This window comes from Nymphaea colorata, chromosome 2, assembly GCF_008831285.2.
Source record: "Nymphaea colorata isolate Beijing-Zhang1983 chromosome 2, ASM883128v2, whole genome shotgun sequence".
Classification (NCBI taxonomy): Eukaryota; Viridiplantae; Streptophyta; class Magnoliopsida; order Nymphaeales; family Nymphaeaceae; genus Nymphaea; species Nymphaea colorata.
This window is the reverse complement of record NC_045139.1, coordinates 10701484-10723374: the sequence shown is the minus strand read 5'-3', so window position 1 is coordinate 10723374 and position 21891 is coordinate 10701484. Positions and strand designations below refer to the sequence as shown.

General features: G+C 37.6%; 2 protein-coding genes across 2 annotated transcripts; both read left to right on the top strand.

Annotated features, from left to right (window-relative positions):
• The first annotated feature begins 5319 nt into the window (after positions 1–5319).
• On the top strand, positions 5320–8962 carry LOC116247160 (V-type proton ATPase subunit e1). The gene is made up of 3 exons (XM_031619157.2): positions 5320–5603; positions 7548–7595; positions 8605–8962. The coding sequence occupies exons 1-3, from the start codon at positions 5506–5508 to the stop codon at positions 8669–8671; spliced, it is 213 nt and encodes a 70-aa protein (XP_031475017.1). The 5' UTR covers positions 5320–5505; the 3' UTR covers positions 8672–8962.
• A 5437-nt stretch (positions 8963–14399) lies between these two features.
• Positions 14400–16318, top strand: LOC116248836 (uncharacterized). The gene is made up of 2 exons (XM_031621830.2): positions 14400–14538; positions 15815–16318. Exons 1-2 carry the CDS (start codon positions 14460–14462, stop codon positions 16174–16176), a joined length of 441 nt encoding a protein of 146 aa, XP_031477690.1. The 5' UTR covers positions 14400–14459; the 3' UTR covers positions 16177–16318.
• The last annotated feature ends 5573 nt before the right edge of the window (positions 16319–21891 follow it).

Here is a 21891-nt window from a genome sequence, read left to right as displayed (position 1 = left end):
TAAATTGATTATCTGATATATTTTGCTTTATCTTAGTATCTTAATCTCATATTTTTCTACAGACAATTGACTCAATCTTTTGTGATTCACAGTTTCCCAACTTGGGAAGGTCTTTTCTGGGAGAAGGCTTCTGGTTCCGAAGAATCAATGAAATACAAAAAGCTGACAAATGCACAACAAAATCATGCTTCTGATGAACACAGTTTCAGATAAAAGGAAGGCAAGTCTGCAGAACCGTGTGAAATAGGAGGCAGAAAACAAACCAACAAAAAAAAGAGAACAGATAAAAGGAAGGCAAGTCACGCACGCACGGACAGGAAACCAGAAAACAAAAAGAACAAAGATAGCAGAGCTAAATTTTTGGAAAATCCACCAAAAAGTTTGGTGAAGGTATGGGAGAATGAGAGAAGATGAAAAATAGGTGACGGAGCAGGGGAGGGAAAAGCGATCCTCTGAGTTGTTCTTCTCCGTCCGACAGCGAAATCAGTCTTCAACGACAGCAAAATCAGGATTTCTACCCCACACACGAGGGAGGGAAGGAACAGCGGGTGGGACTCACCCGTACAATTTTCCATTCGCAACAATATTTCACCCCGTTATCAAATTCACCCTTAGATATGCATCTCATGCAAGACTAGAATTTTGTGAGAAGTATATATATATATATATATATATAAAAGAATGAAAAAACAAATTGACAATTCAATAAACTAGTAGTCTTTGAGCTGATAAACCAGACACCATAAGCTTAATTTTGAAACCTTGTAAAAGAGATTTACATTAATATTCGACTTGCATCAGCCTTTTTGAAGTTTTATAAATTTTAACATTTTGCATCTATTTACATGGTTGAATTTTATAAAAATTAAAATGCAACATTTGCAGCGCTTAGAAATTACCAGAAGCACTAGAAAGCAAGATAAATGGAGGGCGGCATGATCAATCTTTCCTTTACATATATGCATAAAGAGGAATTGATAGAAAACTGACGGTTGGGATAAAATCAAACCCTTTAATTTTTTTGTTAAAACATTATTTCAAATAAAATACAAACATCTAAATGTATTTATAAAAACTGTTTTGGTATAAAATATGTTTTGATCAAGTTGTTTTTATGAAAAAGTGGATTTTTTTATTATCAAAATGCTGATGCTATGACAAAAGTACACATTTTTTCTTATTAAAAAAATGCTATTAAAATCTAACAAATGATCCTATATGCTTTTGCATCAACTCGTATTAAGATCATATCAGTAAGGTTAGATTACAAAAGAAGCATTTAAGCATCAAAATTTAAAGGTTTAGTGTATCTCTATCTAAGGCTAGTGCAACTAAAATCCCCCATTTTGGATGTGTTTTTCCAATGTTTTACAAAAAGTAACATGTACTAGTTGTTAAGCATAAAAATGAAAAAAGGCATGGTATGTTTTCCTTTAATACCTATGTAACACCCAAAAATTTACTCATGTATTGACCATTGTGAGGGAACTTGGAGGACTTACAAAGTGCATTGTTAAGTTAGTGGTTGTTCTGGTTTCTATCTTTTTTCGGGTTATAATCGAAATTGTTAAGGAACACATTGGGATCCACCAGACCAAAGGCCCGACCTCGAGAGTGGGTCAGGTCATTATAGTGGTATCAAAGCATGGTTCAACACTCGGACCTTAGTTTCCACACGCGCGGACGTATGTGCCTTAAAGGAAGTAGATTGTAACATTCCAAAATTTTAGAAATTTATAAAGGAGGTTGTTAAGTTTTTGGTTGTCCTTATTCTTTAGTCTTTTGGGGATTAAAATTAAAACTAATAGGGAACAGGTTGGGATATTAGGAGGGCCAAGCTTGAAAGTGGGTTGGGTCATTATAACCTAACATTACTGTCCTGGTTCATTAGCCTTTTTTCAAGTTGAAATCAAAACTACTTGGTGACAGGTTGGGATACGCCAGATTAGGGGGCCAAGCTTGAAAGTGGGTAGGTCATTATAACCTAACATTATTGTCCTGCTTCATTAGCCTTTTTTCGGGTTGAAATTGAAACTGCTAGGTGACAAGTTGGGATACGCCAGATTAGGGGGCTAAGCTTGAAAGTAGGTTGGGTCATTATAACCTAACATTACTGTCTTGGTTAACCTTTTTTGGGTTGAAATTGAAACTGTTAGAGGACCGGTTGGGATACACCGGATTAGGAGGCCAAGCTTGAGAGTTGTCAAGTCATTATAGCCTAGCATTCCACTAAACTTAGCTTATTGCATTTAAAGGGAATTTACAATAGAAACACTCACAAAGTGTTCCATGAATTGGTCCTAAAGATTGAGCAGATTCATTATTGATACTCTTGTTGCCAAACGCGCTTGAAAACATGCAAAGGATGAGGTGAGACCTTGATGAACGTGCCTTTTAACTTAAATAAGCGATTCCTTTTTATCTCTTCAAAACCTTCATTTTGATTTTCTCTAGCACGTAGGTAATAGATAAACTAATACCAGTTTATACTAAGAGCTACCCTTCATTCTACTCCACACAAATAAGGTTTATCTTAGGCGATATACGTTCATGCAATTCTTGAACCACCAAGAACATATCAGTGTCATGTTACCGAGGTTCAATGGCAGAGCTAGAAATTTTGGGTCGAGGGTGACTAATTCAACAATTTTGGATTCTTGGGGGCCGAAGGAGCAATTTTTTTAGGGCGTTAATATGTAAAATAAAAAATGTTGAAATTAAGCAGGAAATCAAAAGTCTTATTGAAATCTTTCGAATTAAAAGGTCTAATTCCAAACCAAATAACTCATGGATGGAATTTAATTTGGTTGTGGTCATGATGGACAAAGTAAGTTTGTTGCTTGGTCTTTGATTTTCGTTGTTTTTAAGGTCTATGGTTGCAGAATATATTGTTTGTTATGGCATGTCATCTGCGATGGTGGAGTATATAAATTATTATTTGATGACAAGTGACAAAATTTGCCACCAATATGCATAAGATGTCAATGCCCATGATAATTTTAATTTGTTGAGATGCATAATAACGTGGTGAAAATTGTAGGATGCTTCTTCAGTGAGGCCTCAAAGTGTGGAAGAATAAAAGAAAGCTTTATTTGAAGCCTAGATCTTAAATGTAGAGGCCTGTGATCATCTCACATGCGAACATGATATATTCTACAAATCTCACATCCTAAATGTTTTTGAATATCATATTCTAAGAAACTAAATATTTCATATTCTCCATTAGTAGATACATATTGCTAACTTAGGAGAGGCCAAATGATTATTTTCAAATTTTTATATAGGGGTTATATAATATTTTTTAGAATTGTTACGCGAGTTGAATTAAAAATTTTCAAAAATGTAAGTATAAACTTTTTCCCCTAAAATGAGGGGTGTGGGGTGATGGCTCAATGGTAGAGCCAGAAATTTTTTTGAGGGGCACTGATTCATAGGCTTCATGCTTGGAGAGGGCCACTTACACATCTAACAAAGTAAATACTTGAAAACCTTGATGTAAAAATAAAAGAAAATTGAGGGGCTGGTGTGGGCAACTGCCCACACTGGACTATATGTGGCTCTGCTATTGGGATCGCCCCTCCGCCCCTAATTCCATTGAATGTTGCAAGGTCAAAATGCTACTTACTACAGCAAGTTGTAGAATACCATAATGAAAACTTAATCCCCAATAGTAATTTGGCACTAGACCTCGGCATCGGGCCAAACCGGCTCAATACGACGTAGGCCCAGGCTGGCCCAATGTCCGAAACCCGAGCCCGGGCTCGGCCTCGCCCGGGGTTAAAATTAAGAAAACAAAAAATAGATGCATATAATGCTTGCTATCATGATACCCGGGCCCGATGCCCATGCCTATTTGGCACTAGTTACTGCATAAAACTAAACATTGTGTCCAATATATGCATATAATGCTTGCCATCATGGTAGATGGTAGGTGTATATGGATATATGCTACCAGAGTATGGGAAGGTGGGAGATAATTTGGTATGCAAATTACAAAATTCTCTATATGCTTTAGACAAGCATCTAAAAACTGGTAGTCAAAATTTTTTCATTCAAAGAATGTCTTCACTTCATCCAAATCTAGGTAAATGATCTTGTATTCATTTGAAACCATTCAGAAACTCAGGTGAAAGAGTTCCACAGCTGGTCATTCATTATTTGAGCAATATCACTAGTCCCAGTCTCCGGTTCTCAATCAATCTTCTAGTTTCTTCATGCAACAACTTCAAATGACATATTATCAAGCAGCTCTTCATGTGCCATTAACGGACAGCTGATTAAGACGAGTCATTTTATACCACTGATTGAGTTTCTTGTTCACCCAACTCATTGTCATCCTATGATATAAGGTCTGCTTTCAGTATCTCAATGTGTTACTCTTGCTGCACAGGAGCCGAGTGGAGTCCGAACTTGGCCAACTCGAGTTCGACTCGAGCTCCTTATATCAAGCTCGAGCTTGATTCGACTACACAAAATCGATCTCGAACTTGACTCATTTAACCCATTTAACTTATTTAGGCATTAACTCGTGTAAACATTAACTCGTTCAACTCGTGTAAGTATTAACTTGTGTAACTTGTGAAACCGGTTTTAGCAATATTATATAAAGTATCAGTTTGCGAGTCGAGTTGAGCATAAACAAATCGAGTTCTTGAAACTTGAACTCGACTCATTTATCGTTTTGAGGATCTTTGTAAGCTCGAACTCGATTCGTTTATAAACGAATAGAGTACGAGCTGAGTTTTTTTGAGCGAGTTCGAGTAATGCCCGAGTTGGCTCAACTTGTTGTGTACCCGTGGCTAAGACTTAGTCATATTAGCCTGAGGGCAACCTTCAACCCAAATCAACACTCCTTAATACTATAAACATAGTGCGCCTCAAATAAAACGGAGGACATGGTTAATACAACCAAGGAACATAAATGATTCATTGACTCAATGAAACGAATGAAAAGATGATGAGAACAATGAAGGTCAACCTTCATCTAATAGTGGAGCTACGTATAAGCGTGTGTACAATATTTTTTCTTTATTTTTATATACGTGTTTTATAATTATTATTTTTTATTTATATATGTTGTGTCTCGTAAGAGATGAGAATTTTTATAATCGTGTGCTTTAACCAAAATTTTATGGTTCCACCACTTTCTATTGAAACCCGAGAATCCACCCACGGAAAGAGGAAAAAACGAGAAGGATGGAAATTTTCGATGGGCGAGTGGTAAAATACAATATATAAAATGTTTTGCCGGTATTTCTAATATGAACTGTTTTAGGCTCCCTTTTTCCAAATTTTTCTATGTATATGTCACAAGCGAGTCACAGATAGAGAGAGAGAGAGAGAGAGAGAGAGAGAGAGGAGGAGGAGGAGAGAAATAGAGTTCGTCTTCTTCATTTCTTCCTCTTCTCGAGAACAGGCGATTGCAGAACCCCAATCAACAAAACTTCACAACGTATACGGAGGAAGAAATAGAGAAACCGAGGGAGAGGGAGTGGTGGGGGTGCAATGGGGTTCTGGTTCACAACCCTCATGTTCGTGACGGCGGGCGTCCTCGCCTCTCTCCTCGTCCGCATCTGCTGCAATCGAGGCCCCTCCACCAATCTGTATGTCTTGGGATCTTATTCATACCCCTTTCTTTCTCTTGGTTTAGTGCTCACTCTGTTCCGCTCTTTTCACCCAAGATCCTGATCTTTCCTTCAATGGGATCTCATTTTATTAATTGTCTTTATTGGGATTGCTTTTTTCTTTTCCTAATTCATCATACTTTTAGTTGTTAGTAGTGCGGTGAGATCGATGTCGAACTTCAATGAAATGAACCCAATTTTGGCTTTAGATCCTTTTATTGGATTGCTTGTCTTTGGATATGGAATGAGGGTTTTGATTGTTTGTCTGTTGTTAGTCGCATAATTTTTAAGTGCAGCTTTCTTTTTGTGGTCCTTTTGGACGATTTATCCTGCCATTCCGTCAACGTTCATTTGATCTTGTTCGTGTTGATGATTTGATTAATGCCATCGCCGAGTATGCGATCTTGGTCGTTTTACGGCCGGTCCCGGGCTAAACGTCGCAAGTTCAATCGTTTAACATCCCTGAATGTTCAATCTGTCGATTCTGAAATATGCGTGGTATTCAATCCATTGAAGTAGGTTTACATGCTTTAAGTCTTCTTTTTACGCATCACGAAATGTGTATCCACCAGGTTGTAAAGAGTAGATATAGTTTATCCCTCTGTTGCATCGATTATGGCGTACAGTGAAACATTGTCACTATCGTTTTTGTCACAGTTGTGATTAAAGGAGGAAAATTGCAATTTAGGCTCATAACTTCAGTTTGTAATCTTCGGAGCTGGAAGACACAAATTGAACTTGTTGGATTGAATTCAATGCACCGAAGAATTCTCTCATGGTGGAGAGAACCACCTTTTCTGTTTGTTTGTATTTCATCTCTGATCCCGGTATCAACATCCAGGCAATTTTGTCATGAACCCCTGCTTATTTTAATGCTGCTCTTTATTTTTGGGGTATTCATATGTCAAGGTTTCAATTATTGATTTAAAGTTATAAATAGCACTTATGTAGCTTTGTAGACCTAAATAGTTGTTAAGCCAATGTAGTGGCATCATAGGTCCCAATTTTGTACCATCTTTTGATTTCTTTGTTGAACAATCCTTTTCACAATTTAATATCGTTCTAAACAAGTTACTATTACTGTTAAACATGAGAGGAACCAGAATGCCTATAAGTACCTGGAATCTGAGATTGAAGTAATCAAAGTTCCTATTTTTGTTGCTAGGGGTGGCATTTGGAAGCCCCTGGTCAATAATAGGACAAGCTACGACGGCAATAGGTATGTTTAACATCGTAAATAAGGCTATTGAGAAAGCCATATGGTAAAACTGCATTAGAATTTAGACCATGTAGTAGAACCGTATAATGTGCAATATGGATTGCAGATATAAGAAGATGTTAAACTTTAGCATCAAAATAAACCATCTGTATCTTTGAGTCCAAATGAATTCCTGCAGGTTTGTGAACATTTTTCAGGTTAGCATCCAACTTTTTAATAAGTCATACTGTGACTTCAAGACATGATCTGCACATGTTTTGCTCGTCATAGACCATTTTTATTTTAGTCAGTGGGCCTAGTTTCTTTCCCACAAAGTGTCCTGAAGCACATTTATCTTTTGTTGTATGTGTGTGTGGTTTGAGTGTAAAGGAATGTTCCATCAGCATACAGATTGCGTTGGTTGACTATAGGAATAAAGCATAACTGTTTCTTACCCCTAATTTTTCTCTTGGTGAATGTTTCTTTAGTCTGAACTAAAGTCTATATATTTCATCTTTGCCATTTATAGCTAGAAATAAATTCTTGATCTCATGGTAAAATTTCCTATGTGAAGCTTTGTTGCAAACCTCAGGAGTTGCTTTTTGTTGTACCGTTATCAGCTTTATCTTCTGGGCAACCTCTCCTTGAACTTCGTGTGCAATGCCCCTTAAATAGTTTCTTTAGTATTAGTGATTGATTTTGAATTGGTTGATTTATTCTTGCAGATTCCACTTGACATTAGTGATTACAACAATCGTATGTTGTTGGATGATGTAAGTTGCCTTTCCTTAAGCAAATTTGTATATATTTGTTTATGAGCATGATTTGAACGTGTCAGATTCAGATGTGGCTTTATATTCTTTCACCACATGTTCTACCTCGTAGTGCAAATTATTGATTCTGTGGAATGGTTCCTTTTCTAGTCCATTTCTGTTAGCAACTGTGGCTCATGTTGCTTATTTATGTAAAGAAAAGTTTGACAGTCCACCACTATTCTTTTTTTACTCTTATTTCCCTATTTCTACTGTTATAGTTCTAGTGCTGAATGTTTTTTTTCGTACACTTTATTTCCTAGCTGTTAAATATATAAGTTGCATCAGAATAACATAAAGTAGGTTATTTCATTAAATTGCCTTTGTTTGGTAAGCAAGCCAATCCTGGTCTTCATATGTTGAAAAGTGCTTTAAGAAACGACTCTCCAGTTTTCACATAATGATACCTTGAAATTGACCTTATATTTTTCAAAAGACTTGATATGCCTATCCATAAGGTCTGTGTCAATGTCATGTCTTAATCAAGGTAGACTCAAAAGACCTCCTTAGTTGGTGCATTCATGGCACCATGCTCGCAATCTCAACAGTATAAAGTATAAATCTAGTGTATGATGCCACTTTTTGTTAAAGCCCCAGATGATGATATTCCTTGCGTTAGGCTTACATGACAATTGACAATATATGCTGTCACCACTTGGTTCATACGGGAACTACCAGCCCTCCCAACCAGAGGAATTATTGATTAGAGGCAACATGGTGCCATGAAAAGCATAACTGATTATACCGTTTCCTTCCTTGTTAACACAATGGTCATATTGTTGTTGTCTTGCTAGCATTACTTCTCCAAAAACATAACTTCCACTATTACAGGTTGTCTACATTGTAATGCTGCATTCAAATTGTTTGACTGAACTTGCTTTTGCTGATCAAGTTTCTCTTGTTGGTGATTTGAGGAGACTGTAAAAGGGCTTATGACTTTTGACCTGACATTTTTAACCTTCCTTTGCAGGTGGGCTATAGTATATCTGGCACAGTTGAAGCCCTTAATTGTACCCATCCTCAATGAAGGAGAGTGAAATGAGGATTTCTAGCCTATGGAAATGTGTTTCTTATGCCATTTTGCACCGCAGGGATAATCGGAATGTGTATTATACTTCTCATCATTATCTTGTTCCAATTGTGAACTCGTTCCGTTGAAAATACGTTACACTTGTATTCTCTCCCCTTGACTATGATCTAGCAGTTGAGGACGTGTTTTTTTTGTTAGGAAGATTTGTAACAGAAATAAATCCTAGATGTGCTGTACTGTTCACTTGGCTCAGAACCTTAAGATGTTATAGCTTGTTTATGCAATGCTGCTTTGGGCATCCTGAACAGGACTGAGGAGAATGAGGGACATAGACAGGGGAATTTGCATGAACTCCATTATCTGATCTGTGAATCACCCACTTAGGTGTCAATCCTTACTATGGAAGCTTGGCCATCTCACTGAGCTTTGGTCGGGTACCTCTTTGGACCTTCAGGTTGAGATGATTGGGCAGGATTTCTCAATATGCACATGATTATTTTATTCTGGGTGCTTCTTTGCGATTGTCCTAAGAGGCCAACAATCTCAGCAAGAAAAAGTCTTTTAGTCCGATTTTGAAAGAAATTTGGTTCCAGTAATTAATCAGATATGGATTATGTATGCAGTTTAATAAGCAAATCCAAACCTGAGTCTCGTGTATGACTAAAACTTTATAAGTGATACTAATATTAGTGCTTGTGCTAGATGGATCTGAACTGTCTTAAAAAGTATGATCTGAACCTAAACCTGATTGAGCCGAATTTGGTGAAGACTAGATTCAAATCTAAATCTGATTGAGCCGAATTTGTTTCAGATAGTTATAGCCATTTCATTTTCTCCTCTTGTTTCTTTCGTTTCCAAGAATATTTATGTTATTTTATATTAAATTATTCAAGGCCAATTTGAAGGCATGATTGAGGAGCCTACGCTCTTACCCAAGTATCGAAGCATCACATCACTGTGATTTGGAGTTTTCAAGAACGCATGTAGTTATCCAAGGTGCTCTTTCGTATTCATTCATGTAAGGAATACTTGGGATGACTTTTGGTTACTCAGTGTGACTTTTTGTATTGATAGGGTGCTTTTAGTTTTTCCAGGTGACTTTCATATTTCCTGATTAGTGAATATTTCATGTCGTATATATTTTCATCTAAACTTACGTATGTATTGGTGAGAATGCACAGTGAAAATTATGCTTTTTGGTGTCCTTGGCTGTAGGCCACGTGAAATCTCCCCCTTTAGTTTTGGTTCATGTTCTTTATCATGTTTGCTTGAATCAGTCATGTTTTAACATGGTACCAGATTAGGTTCTTTGTATGATTTTTTGGTGTTGGAGTCAAGGTCATCCTCCTAACCATCTCAGCTAGGGCTGGGCATCAGGCTAGCACAGCCCGATTTGAAGTCGGGCGCTGGCCCGCTCATCGCCTGTGCTTGCTGCCTGGGCCCGGCCTGAGCGCATTTTAATTAAAAATAAAATAAAATATCCATTTTTAGTATGTAAATATAATATTTTAATAAAAACTTATAAAATATAATAAAAATAATTTTATACTGCCTAAAATTGACCTTGTGCCAGCTCGAGGCCTTATTTAAATGTCTCGGCCCGGCCTGACCTCGTCTGGGTACCCAAAACCCCGTTGTATTACCTGGCCCCTAGCCCCCCGTGATTCAGAACAAACCAATCAAATCCTTCATTGAACATCATTACTTGGGTTATGTCGTGGCTTTTTAACTCTATAGAGGCACACATTGCCAATGACTTTCCTTTCCTTTTTTCTTGACTCATCTAAAGCTATCTGGGATGCAACCAAGAGTTTACATGGTGAACAATGTAATATTGGGAGGAGATACCAATTAACTCAGAAAGTTTAAAGTCTAGAAAGAGAGAATAAGTTTTTCACTGGTACCTTGGTTTGCATCAAGGTATGTGAGATGAGTTTGATCTTCATATGCCACCTTTCACTGTCCAAATTGTATCTCAAGAGTGGCATGAGCAATAAAAAGTGTTTCAATGGACAAGATTATGAACAAGTCCAAAGCCAGATTCTAATGGCATTTAAGCTACCCAGCTTGAATTTGGTATGTGCCACTATCAAGAAGGGGAGAGATACCCCCAAGGGGTCAAAGCCCCTCCCCTTTTCCTCTCGACTGTTTCAGAACCTGGGTGGGGAGCAAGACACCCATTTACTAAGTGTCATGTATCCATTGTCTACAAACAGAAGTTAGTGCTCATGAGAATCAAACTGGCGATCAGACTTTCATTGATTTGCCAACCCGACCAGCTATACTATGCCGTTTGATCACTATCATAAGAGATGAAATATGTTGGAAAGCCACACATAAACTGCTCATGGATTCTTAATTCTGGGTCTTATGATCTTATGATTTATGAAAAACATGCCTAGTGAATGTTGAAAATATTAACGGAATTAAACTAGTTTTTAATAGCTAAAACTCTCATATGGAAATTATCAAACAGGATGAATTGAAGTTTGAAAAACAACAGCCCGTTTATGCGTTATATAATCCATGTTCAACCTGTGATCTCTTGTCAATTAGTAAGATTTAATCATACAATAAAGTGCTGCGTTGTTAGTGAGGTTATTTTTCATGACCGCAAGACAATGAAGGCGATTGGTAATGACCTTATGCCTTGAATGAACCAAACCAGGCATTACCTGCTAGTTGATATGATGAAGGAAAAGCATTCTATCCGATGCTTGGACACCCATCAAGTTTCTAAGACCTAAAAGCACCACAATGTGAGCGTTGATGTGAGAATGTCATCAACCAACGCTGCTGAAGGTCCGACCCCAAGGACTTCACTGAAACCCACTCTTTGAGCGCCAGTAAGAATGCTTTCGACAGCTTTGGCACTGTGGTAACTTCTGTTTAGGGCTCTACATGAGCTGAGTTGAACTCAAGCTTTGACTAGACTCTTGTCTTGCTCTGCTCGAGTCAAGCTGTACAAGGTGAGCTGGACTCAAATACACCGAGTCTCAACTCGAGTTTGACTTGCTTAAGCGTGCTTACCAACTCTCCACTTGACAAGATCTTTCTTTTCTTCTAATTTGGAAATTACAAAGAAAAAAAGTAATCTAGATTAAGTGAGCTTACTCGAGTTTAGTGGAGTTTGTTACTCAAACTTGACCCAACTTGTTTTCAGTTAAACTCAAGTTCAACTCATTTGAGCTAAAGTTGAGCTTAATCAAGTGAGTTTGAGTCCAGTATGATTTGGCTTGACTCGTTTGACAGCCCTAGGGAAGTTCAGAGCCCAAAGACGTATGGGGGTTGGAAGTCTACTGATTGATGTCCAACCTTATATTTTTACTGCAGCACAAGTTTCGTTGTATTTATGTTCTCATGTTATTCTTGATATGTATGGGGTTGATAGTTTACTGATTGGTGATGTTGTTGATGATACTAGGACAGTTCAGTAGTCTTAAGCGGTCGTTTTGCAAGTAGAACACTTTGTGGTCGAATCATTCCTAACAATTAGAGCAGATTCATAGGCACATAATTGTAATGTTCCATGAATCTGTTTCAATCTTTATGGTAGATTTACAGAGTGTTCTAACTGCCAAACAACTCATATAAAAACAACTGGGATGCCTGCTAGATACCATTGACTTGGTCACATAAAATTCTGTAACATATCCAGTTCAAAAATATTTGAACTAATCTCATGTATCGCAAACAAAGATCTTTGCTTATATCTTGCTAAGGCCTCAAACGTACAAGATCCAAGCGCATTTGGAGAGACATGTGAAAGGAAGGAACAGCATGATGCGATGAATGAACTCAAGGCAATGGAGAAGAATCATACTTGGAAAATTCTCAACATCTGTATGGACAAAAAACTTATTGTTTGCATATTAGTGTGCCAAGCTGAGTTCAAAATTGAGCGGCTCAGGGCAAGACTCATGACAAAGGATATTCTCAATGATTGGTATTGGATTGTACTGAGATGTTTGCTTTAAAAATGAACACGGTTAGAAGCTTGCTATTTATTTCTTGCAACTTAAATTGGGATTTATTTCAACTTGATGTTAAAAATGTTTTTTTATAAGGAGATCTAAACAAAAAAAAGTATTTATAAAAGTACTCCTAGGCATTTAAGCTATAATAAGTTGGATGTCAACAATTGCAGCTAGGACTGGACGTTCCTTCACCAAAAAATCAACCACAAGTTTATGTGTGTTTGTTGGAGACAATATGGCTGTATGGAAAAGTAAGAAAACACAAAATTGGATCCCAATCAAGTGTGGAGGTATGCCAACAATTGCATGTTTGTATCATGTGTGGAGGCATGCCAACAAATCGGACCTCCCTTTATTTTTTGCTTCTTATTTACACTATCATGTTTGTATGAACCATTCGTGTTTTGACATTTTCTTGAAAGAAAAATGACGTGTAATGCTTAAGGAAAGGGGTGGGTTTTAAAATCTGATGATTGGGCATAGATATGGAAGAGCGCAAGAAATATCCGTTTATGGGCATAAATCTTTTGGCTGTAATCCACAAACAGGTATCACATTTCTATCATTCTTGCAAATAAGTCTTCCCAAGTAGGCCTGCACACGAGCCTAGTCGATCTAGCATGAGCTTGACTTGAACTCAAGTCGAGCTCCATTGAACAGGCTCAAGCTTGACTCAACTATACAGCATCAAGCTCAGGCTCGACTCGCTTAACTCTTAACTCCTTTTTGTTAATTTGACATGTCTAGTTTATTTTAACTCAGTTTAACTGCCTTTTTTTAACTAATTCAACCATGAACAACAATCTAACAGAAAATCCAAAGAAAGAAGAATGAACATATTCTGCATCCATATATCCCTTGAAGGAAAACTTAGTAACAGAATATCTCATTCATGACACATTTATGTAGTCGAGCCGAGCCAAGTTTAAACCAGTCGGGTTACTCGACTAGTTTAACGTGCCGAGCATAAATTCAAACTCAAGCAACGAGTTGGGTTTTTACAGGTGAGTTCGAGTTGTTGTGCAGCCGTACTCCCAAGTAAGCCTTTTTGAACAAACATGATGTTTTTCAGGCCATTTTGGTAGTAGTCCTTGAGTAGAATCTTGGTTAGCCCCAAGGGAAGAGAAAAATATGTGCTATTATTCCCCTCTTTTGCTTCAAATCTAAAAACTGCATAACTTCAGCTAATCAACCAAGGCAAATATCCTTATTTGGCGGTTCTAAGAAGATTAGAAGACCATTTGAAAGATACAAAAGCCGGATTCCCAAAATTTGTCGCAAAAAGTTTATCTTTCAGATAGATCTTACCGCTTTTAAATGGTTCTAAGTACATTTTCTAATTATTATTCTCCTTGCAACTAGGGGCAGAGCCAAAGGGGGGCCCGCATGGGCGCTGGTCCCACCTCAATTTTTTTTTTAAAAAAATTATATATAAATTTTAAAGAAATTCATGCTACGAACATCTTATGTCAAAGAAATTTAGGTCATTTGCCAAGCAACTTAGGTGCTTCCTTAGGGAAATAATGAACATGGAGAAGGCATCAAGGAGACTCAACAAATTAAGTAACCATGCAAAAGAATAACCAATCACTGCAAATAGCTGTAAGGAACATTGGGATAACCCTTCAATGGTGGAACTACCAAGTTGTAGGAGACTCTGATTCCTCCATTTACCGCTGAACAACCCACACTGCAAGAAAACCACCTATAAAATCCAACCTTGGCATGCACATGCATTTGTAGCAACAACAAAATAGACTGTAGACATTGAGGTTGAAAGAGGTCAAGAGTTCGATACGCAGGGTAATCTGTGTAACAATGGGCTCCGAACAAGTTGCTGAGGCAAGGTGGCGTCATGAGGAAGAGGGTAGTAAAATCCTCCAGGTCCAAGTCCCAGGTACTCGTTAGCCTTATTTCCACTTCTTTTGGTCAGCTTCATTCCAACATTGCTAGATTGATCTGTATGAGTTGATATAAGAGTTTAGTATTGTATCTTAAATTGATAAGACTTATAAAGAGGTCGGTTGAGTGATAGATTGTTCTAGTTTTTTTTCGGGAAAGATCTGAAACTGTTATTGAGTTGGGATCCACTTGACCAAGACCCAACTAAGCCTGATATAACAATAAGAGTGGGTCGGTTCGTGACAATCGGTATCATAGACAATTCTCAACACTTGACCTGACGTCTTCCACAATGGATGCGTATCCCTTAAAAGAAGGAGGGTGTGGATGTGAAAGTCTATTCTTCTATCGAACATTGAGAAAAAAAATTGGGGACAGAAGGAGGTCTGTTGAGTTCAACTTTCTTCTTTTTTTGTTTTTTTACTTATTTTATTTATCTAGTATTAGTTTGCACCTTTTTTTAACCATCTATATAGTTATATAGTTAAGTACTAAGTACTTGACCAGTTATGGGCTGGGCTTGGGCTGATTTCTTGGCTCTTGAGCAGGCTCCATTTAAAAATTCACCAGGTTGGGCTGGCCCTAATCGGGTATTGGGGGTTCGACTTCGCCTGAATATATATATTCATCGACTTATGACATTAACAATCGACTTATTTAAAAACTTTTGGTGTATTTTCAATGACTCCCTTATGTATTTTTAATGAATAGCCGATGACACCCTTAGAAACTCTTCATATGTCGCCGATGACACCCTTAGAAACTCTTCATATGTCGCCGATGATACTCTTATGAGCCCTCAGCATATCGCTAGGGGTTTTTAAGATATTAAAATATGAAATATTAAAGGTTTCAAATGTAGGTGGACATCGAACTAGGTATCCGGTAGGCATAAGGTTGACGGTCATGCCTGGCCCAATACCTAAGTGAGCCGTTTTGGGGCTTTGGGTCAGCTCGAGTCCGACTTTGTTGAGCTTTGGGCCGGCTCGTCCCGAGCCGATGCCCAGCTACTTCAAATGGACAACACTTGTTGGATGGTCGGGTGATTCTGGATGGTTAGAGTTATATATATATATATAGAGGTGATTCTAGTTTTTTAAAGTTACTTAACATCGAATCAAGGTCGTCTGATCTAACATGTTGGGTGGTTACGAGAAAAACAACAAAGATAAACGTACGTGGTTAGTGCTAGGTGACTCTCCAGAGTCATCATTCACTCTCTCCTAACATACCTAAACTCACTATCTTCTAATATGGCTTTGCATTATAAGGATTCAAGAAGGAAGAGCTCCAAGTGAAGGTGGACGCCGTTCGCAATTACTTGGTGATCGCCGGTGGTGAAGGACTGGCAGATCAAGGCATGAAGAAGCATGCAAAATTTCGGCAAACGTTTGTTGTTCCGGACGACTGCACCTGCGATGGAATCAAAGCCGTCTTAAACGCCGGCGTCCTCTACCTGATGTTACCCAAGGCAACGAGGCATTTGGGAAACCAACTCTATCCCGTGAAAGGGCGCACAGATCGGCAGGAGACGCTTATTTTGTCGGTGGCTGCCGGAGTTGCCCTCCTCACCATTGCACTCACCTTACTCCCCTGCTGTCTCAGGTCATCAAATTTGCATGGCCAAGAATGAAAGAAATTGATCAAAGGAAAACATAAATTCAAAACGTATAATTCCTTTTCTATGGCAAACTATTGTATAAATTCAAGAATTGGCAATGTGACAATGAAACCGATGATATTTGTTTGATATAAATGAAAGAAGATGACAGCCATGATCTCCAGTCTCTCTAGTTGTTCTTTTTAAGGACGATACTTTTTAATGTTTACTTAGACCTCCCAAGGTCATGCTCCTATACCTTTTAGGTTCTACTCTGCTTTTGGGTTTGGATCAACCTATGGTATATCCTTCAACTCTAGTGTCACACTTACTATTGTTCGTAGCTCTAACAAATAATATTAATACAGTACTTCATGAATCTATCCCAAAACTGAGGGCCCCAGCCTATCCCAATTTTTCGGACAAATGCATGAAACATTATGTTGGAGTTTCTATTTACCAAACATCCCTTAAGAGAAGCGCCCAACATGATGGGCTTAAAATTGGATTTGAACCAAAGATGGAACATTACAAATACAACCTTTTCATGGGCAGTTCTCCAACGTTTCTCATTTGAATTTCGTTCAGCTAATTGGATGAATCATTGTTTTCCCCATTTAATCACACAACAGTTTCAATGACAATTTTTTCTAGTCAAATTTATGTCATTAGTGATTGGACTATCATGACTGGAGCTACATAGAAAAAATTCTACTCTCTCAACTGGGTTTGGATTTGAATTAATCCATCAACATGGGCAACTGTACTCATTAACAAGAAGCAAGTGTATTTAAATCAAATTAGCTATGATTCGTTATTGTTTTTTTGTATTTGATCAAAACATTCTCTTCAAATACACATAGGAGCCAGAAATATATGCCAATTTAGTAAAAAAAATTGACATCTAATGGCCTGGATTAATGTTCTATTCTTATTCTTGTCCACGAGAGGGTTGGCACAATGGTTGGGGCAGGCATTAGTGGACAGCCAATTCTCGTTTCAAATCCCTGGGGGTTCAATCCCCTTGTGCTGCAAAAGTAGGAACCACTAACACCTAGGTTGAGGTGTGGCAGAGGCGACAACCCAAGGCACCAAAAGAAGACACTATACCATGAGAAGACAAGGGGTTGGGTGGGAGCTTTGGCTCTCTTCTGAGCCCTATGATGAAATACTATTCCTTTGACCGTGCATATTCTATTTCTACTTTTATTTCTTTTAAATTTAGTTACCATCCAGATTTCTCTTGAGTTCTACAAGATTCGGCTAGGCAGACGTAGTCTAAACTGCCCAAAAACATAAGCATGAAAAAAAAAAACCACAAAAATTCAAGATGCGAGGAAATCACACTTACCAACCAAGGCTCTTTTCATTTCTTGCTTGTTGCTTTTGATATCATTGTAATCTCAGATTTGTGCATCGAACTTTGGTGTGGATGATCACCTTAGCACCATGCACACTAACGTTTGGTTGCAAAACATTACAAAAGCAATAAACTTTTGAAAACAGCTGAAATTTTACAGAGAACCTCCTTCTTTGTGCACAATATGAGAGTTGAGTCATCTCCAACTCAAGAGTACCTCAAAGGATTAAGACACTAGTTGGAGAGCTGCTGTAAGAAGCAACCTCAATGTAAATTCTAACCATCCATGTTTGGTCTGGTTCAAATTATGGGCAGGGCTAAGGGTGGGCACTGGGCTAAAGGCAGAGGCAAAGACAGTTTCTAGTGATCGTGTGGGCAATTGTCCACACAAGCCCACAAAAAGTGTTTATTTTCATATTTTAAAACTTCATCTTGATTCTTCTCATTTACATACAGGTGGCTCTTAAAAATTTAAAATCAGACAACTAGTGCCTATTAACCAAAATTTTCTGACTCTGCCCATGGCTGGAGGATTGGTCTGCAATAAGGTGTTCATGATTAGACCCATGCATGGTTCACAATTTCCTGGGGCTCACCTGCACAATAAAATACCAGGTTCGAGAAGGTCTGGTGCCTACCGATTAAACTGGATGTTTTAAAAGCAAATTCATTAATTTATATTCGCATTTTTAAGCGCATGCAGATTGAAATAGTAGATTCATATACACGAACATTTGGATCAAGTTAAAACAGTCATGTATTTCCAAATCTCAAGAAGCTCAACGAAGATTATGGAGTATCTGAATCCAGTTAGACAATCATGAACAAGCTTACTCTCATTGGCAATGAGGCCTTGGACAAGGATAAAGTATCGAATCTATATTAATTAGGCATTTTAATTCATGCATGTGTGAAGCCACAAATGGGCTGGTTTGCTGAAGAAGCAAAACTTCAATAAGATGATGTGAGCTTGTTACTGATAAGCTTCATAGTCACAAAAAATGCGTTTTTCAAAAGAAAAAAATGAAAAACATGATAAATTAAATTACCGTTTAAAACTTAAAAAAATGTGTTTAAAAAAACGTTTAAAGCGTTTTTAAAAAAACATGTTTTAAAGCGTTTTTTCTCGGTTTTTCACATTTTTATTTTTTAATGCCAACCAGTTTTTTTATTTTTTTATTTATTGCAAATTTACTTATTTTTTGATGTTTGTGTTATTAGGTTTTCACTTATTTTATGTTTCTCTCATTTTTAGTTTTTTAAATTTTTAAAAATTTACTGTTTTTTCTCATTTTTTTCATGCTCGTTGTATTATATTTGAGAAAAACATCACCGTTTAAAACTCCAAAACGTTGTTTGTGACTATGCTTATACATTAGCAGATTGGGTTGGAGATCCTGATGAGAGGGAATCATTGGGTATTATCGAGCAAAAGCTTGAATCAGATCGCAGTCAAGTATATCCATGGCGGCAAGGATTTTTGAGGTTGCATGGGTTGAACACGCATCAGGGGATTTGAGAGAAGATGCAACTCAATCTCTATTAACGCATGATAACCAAATGGCCATTAATATTTCTTTACACTTGCTCATGACCACAACTACACTTACTTAGAACATTGAGATATATCAACATTTTATTAAGCAGAAGGAGGATAGAGAAATCAAGCCATAATTTGTATGGGAGGTGGTCAAATTGCTTATTTGTTCAACAAATTTGAACAATTTCTGGACAGTGTACAATCATGTACAACTTGAGGATGAATGTTAAGACAATGTATCGTGTTTGGATCTGAATCGATATTCAAACATGCTTAATATAAGGTCAAGTTTTAAATTGATGCATATGCAAACTGTTTTCATTTATGCCATGCTGTATTTCATTGATGAAACAGGCACATTTTTTGTCCACTTTGTAATTATTCTTAAAAATATAAGGAATTAGGACTGGGGCAAGGAATTAACATTGTTGCCCATCCTTCCACAATATCTATTTCTCTCATTTTCTCTGTTCTCTGCAAACCATATATGTGGTAATTGAATTCAAGGTTGAAGTCACAAAATTTTGTGGCTTCCACTGGATTCACTCCTTCAGACATACTTTGCATTTGAAGATTAAAATAAGAAGCTTTAAGCATTAGAAACTTAACTAGAAAGCTTTTTCTATTGCATGTCCCTCTTGATCTCCTCTTGCTTCTACATTTCTTCTTTACTAAGACATACTTGGGCTCCTTTCATAGGCTGATTGGCAGCCTCTTCTTGATTACCTTCTTCTTCCAGATCAGTTGCAACAAAATTCTCCACAAGATGCACTTTCAATGGCTTGGAGCAACCTTCAACACTCCATGAGCCGAAATTAGCTTAAAATGGAAGTCCAGTGACAAATTGGTGTTAGAGCAGAATGATTTCTTAGAAGAACTTCAAAACGAAAGGAGTGGTGTCGTTGAGCTTTTCTCATTTCTAGAGGTTAAGCGAAGGTGGCATTAAAGCAAATTCGGAAGCTATATAAAAGAGAGTTTCTTCAACCAAGGTTTGCTAAAGTTTGCATCAAGGTCTAGCTGCAAACTAGGCTTCTGCTGATAATGACCTGACCCACTCTCTCATCGGACTCTGGCTCATGGTCCAATGAATCCTAACCTACCTCCTACCAGTTTAGACTTCAAGCCAAAAAAAGCTAAGAAGCAGGATTGCTAGGAGGCAGGTTGGGATCCGTCAAGATTGCTATGGGATAGGTTGGGATCCATCGGATCATGGCATGAGCCCAGTGTGGGGTTAGGTCGGGTTGTTTTATATTTCCCTCCTCTGCAGGGCAAAAAGCATGCAGGAGACGTGGAATGATTTTGTATTTTAGCTGGCTGGCCTCATCTTTGATGGGGAGACACCCTGCTAAATTCTGTTGCCCAAGCAAAAAACCAATTATTTTTCCATCTTGAAACATCAGGGGTCTGGCACAGTAAACTGCATGGCAGACATGATTTTTCCATTTTGTTGAATCAACTTAAAGTCGACGTACATTTTCTAAACGATACTATGATTCATGAAAGTCATCTTAGGAACCAGTGGGGTTGTCTCCAGTCTCCGGTATTGGTTTCTAATGAGGCCGTAGCCAACGGAGTTGCAAGAATAGTGGCAGGTTGCAATCCAAGCTTTGTTTGTGTTCAGTTGGGCAATTGTTCAATTATTCGTGAATGCTCTGCGAGAGGCGCAAACAGCTAAGTTTTGGTTGCTGCAGAGTAGAAATTTTTCATGAGGAGGACCGAATGACAGTTTCTAAAATTTTGACACGGATTGAAATATCATTCTTCGAAATTTTTATTTAAAAATAAATAAAATTTTCTAAAATTTAGATGTACATTTAAAAAAAAAATTGAGGTGCTTGGCTTCGCCCCTAAAGCTGCCCCAGGGATCCAGTGATATCACATCTAAGCTAAAGACTACCAAGCATACACTTTTTCGGATAGAGCACAAGCAAAGTAGATTGAGTTGTGTGGACCGTTATGGGCATACAACATTCATATGTAGAGTCTAAGTACGGGACATTTTAATAATTTTTTAAAAAGGCATGTCCTTTATAGTCTTTTTCTTTAATTTTTTGGTTTTTATTTTTTGTCTTTTTAAAAAGTTTTCTTCTTTGTGTGAAGAGGGGTATTTTTATCATAACCATACTGACGCGTAATTCGTTTGTGGAAATCGAGGCAAAGCCTCAAAGATCTGTATCTAGCAATTCTGAAAAAAATCAGAATGATGCCAAGGTAATGGAAAATGGAAGACGCATTTCTCAAAAATTGGTTGAAGAGAGTTTTTCTTCCAAAGAGATGATGCAGTTTTTTAGTAGTTTTACATTGTCTAGCTTGTTGTTGATTAATTCTCCTTGTAACACAAGAATTCTCCCACCCCTTTGGTTTCTCAACTGAAAAGGAAAAAAGAAAGAAAAAAAATGCACAAAGAACAAAATCTATGATCAGCTTTCCGCCCTTTTCAATATTTGCACCAAGTAAATGAAAGAATCTTCTTTTTTATGCGACGAATTTGCTTTTGTGTCAAGGAAGTTGAAGCAAGCAAAAAAATGTGAGGAAACACAACCGCTCTTGTCCAGTAGTTTGGCGCTTTCTTAGGGAAAGGCATCAACAAGACCCAACAAAGCAATCAGGCAAGAATAATCAAAACATTACTTGAAGAAAGGACTAAAGAATTTTGGAATAGCTTTAGCGCTTCCAAAGGGTCAACCTATCAAGCAGGGCCCTAGTTAGGTGGTGGTTGAACATGGGTGCCTTTGGATCCAATTATATAGGATAAACCTACGAGACCCAAATCACTGTCTCATGGTTAATTGAAAATTTATTAATTATATATTAAGGATTCCATAATATATATATATAAAGGAGGCTC

Excerpts from the sequence above, each read along its gene's own strand:
- LOC116247160 (XM_031619157.2), top strand. The coding sequence starts at position 5,506 with ATGGGGTTCTGGTTCACAACCCTCATGTTCGTGACGGCGGGCGTCCTC. Across the intron at positions 5,604-7,547 it reads CGAGGCCCCTCCACCAATCT|ATTCCACTTGACATTAGTGA; the intron begins GTATGTCTTGGG and ends TTATTCTTGCAG. Across the intron at positions 7,596-8,604 it reads ATCGTATGTTGTTGGATGAT|GTGGGCTATAGTATATCTGG; the intron begins GTAAGTTGCCTT and ends CTTCCTTTGCAG.
- LOC116248836 (XM_031621830.2), top strand. The coding sequence starts at position 14,460 with ATGGGCTCCGAACAAGTTGCTGAGGCAAGGTGGCGTCATGAGGAAGAG. Across the intron at positions 14,539-15,814 it reads CCTCCAGGTCCAAGTCCCAG|GATTCAAGAAGGAAGAGCTC; the intron begins GTACTCGTTAGC and ends TTGCATTATAAG.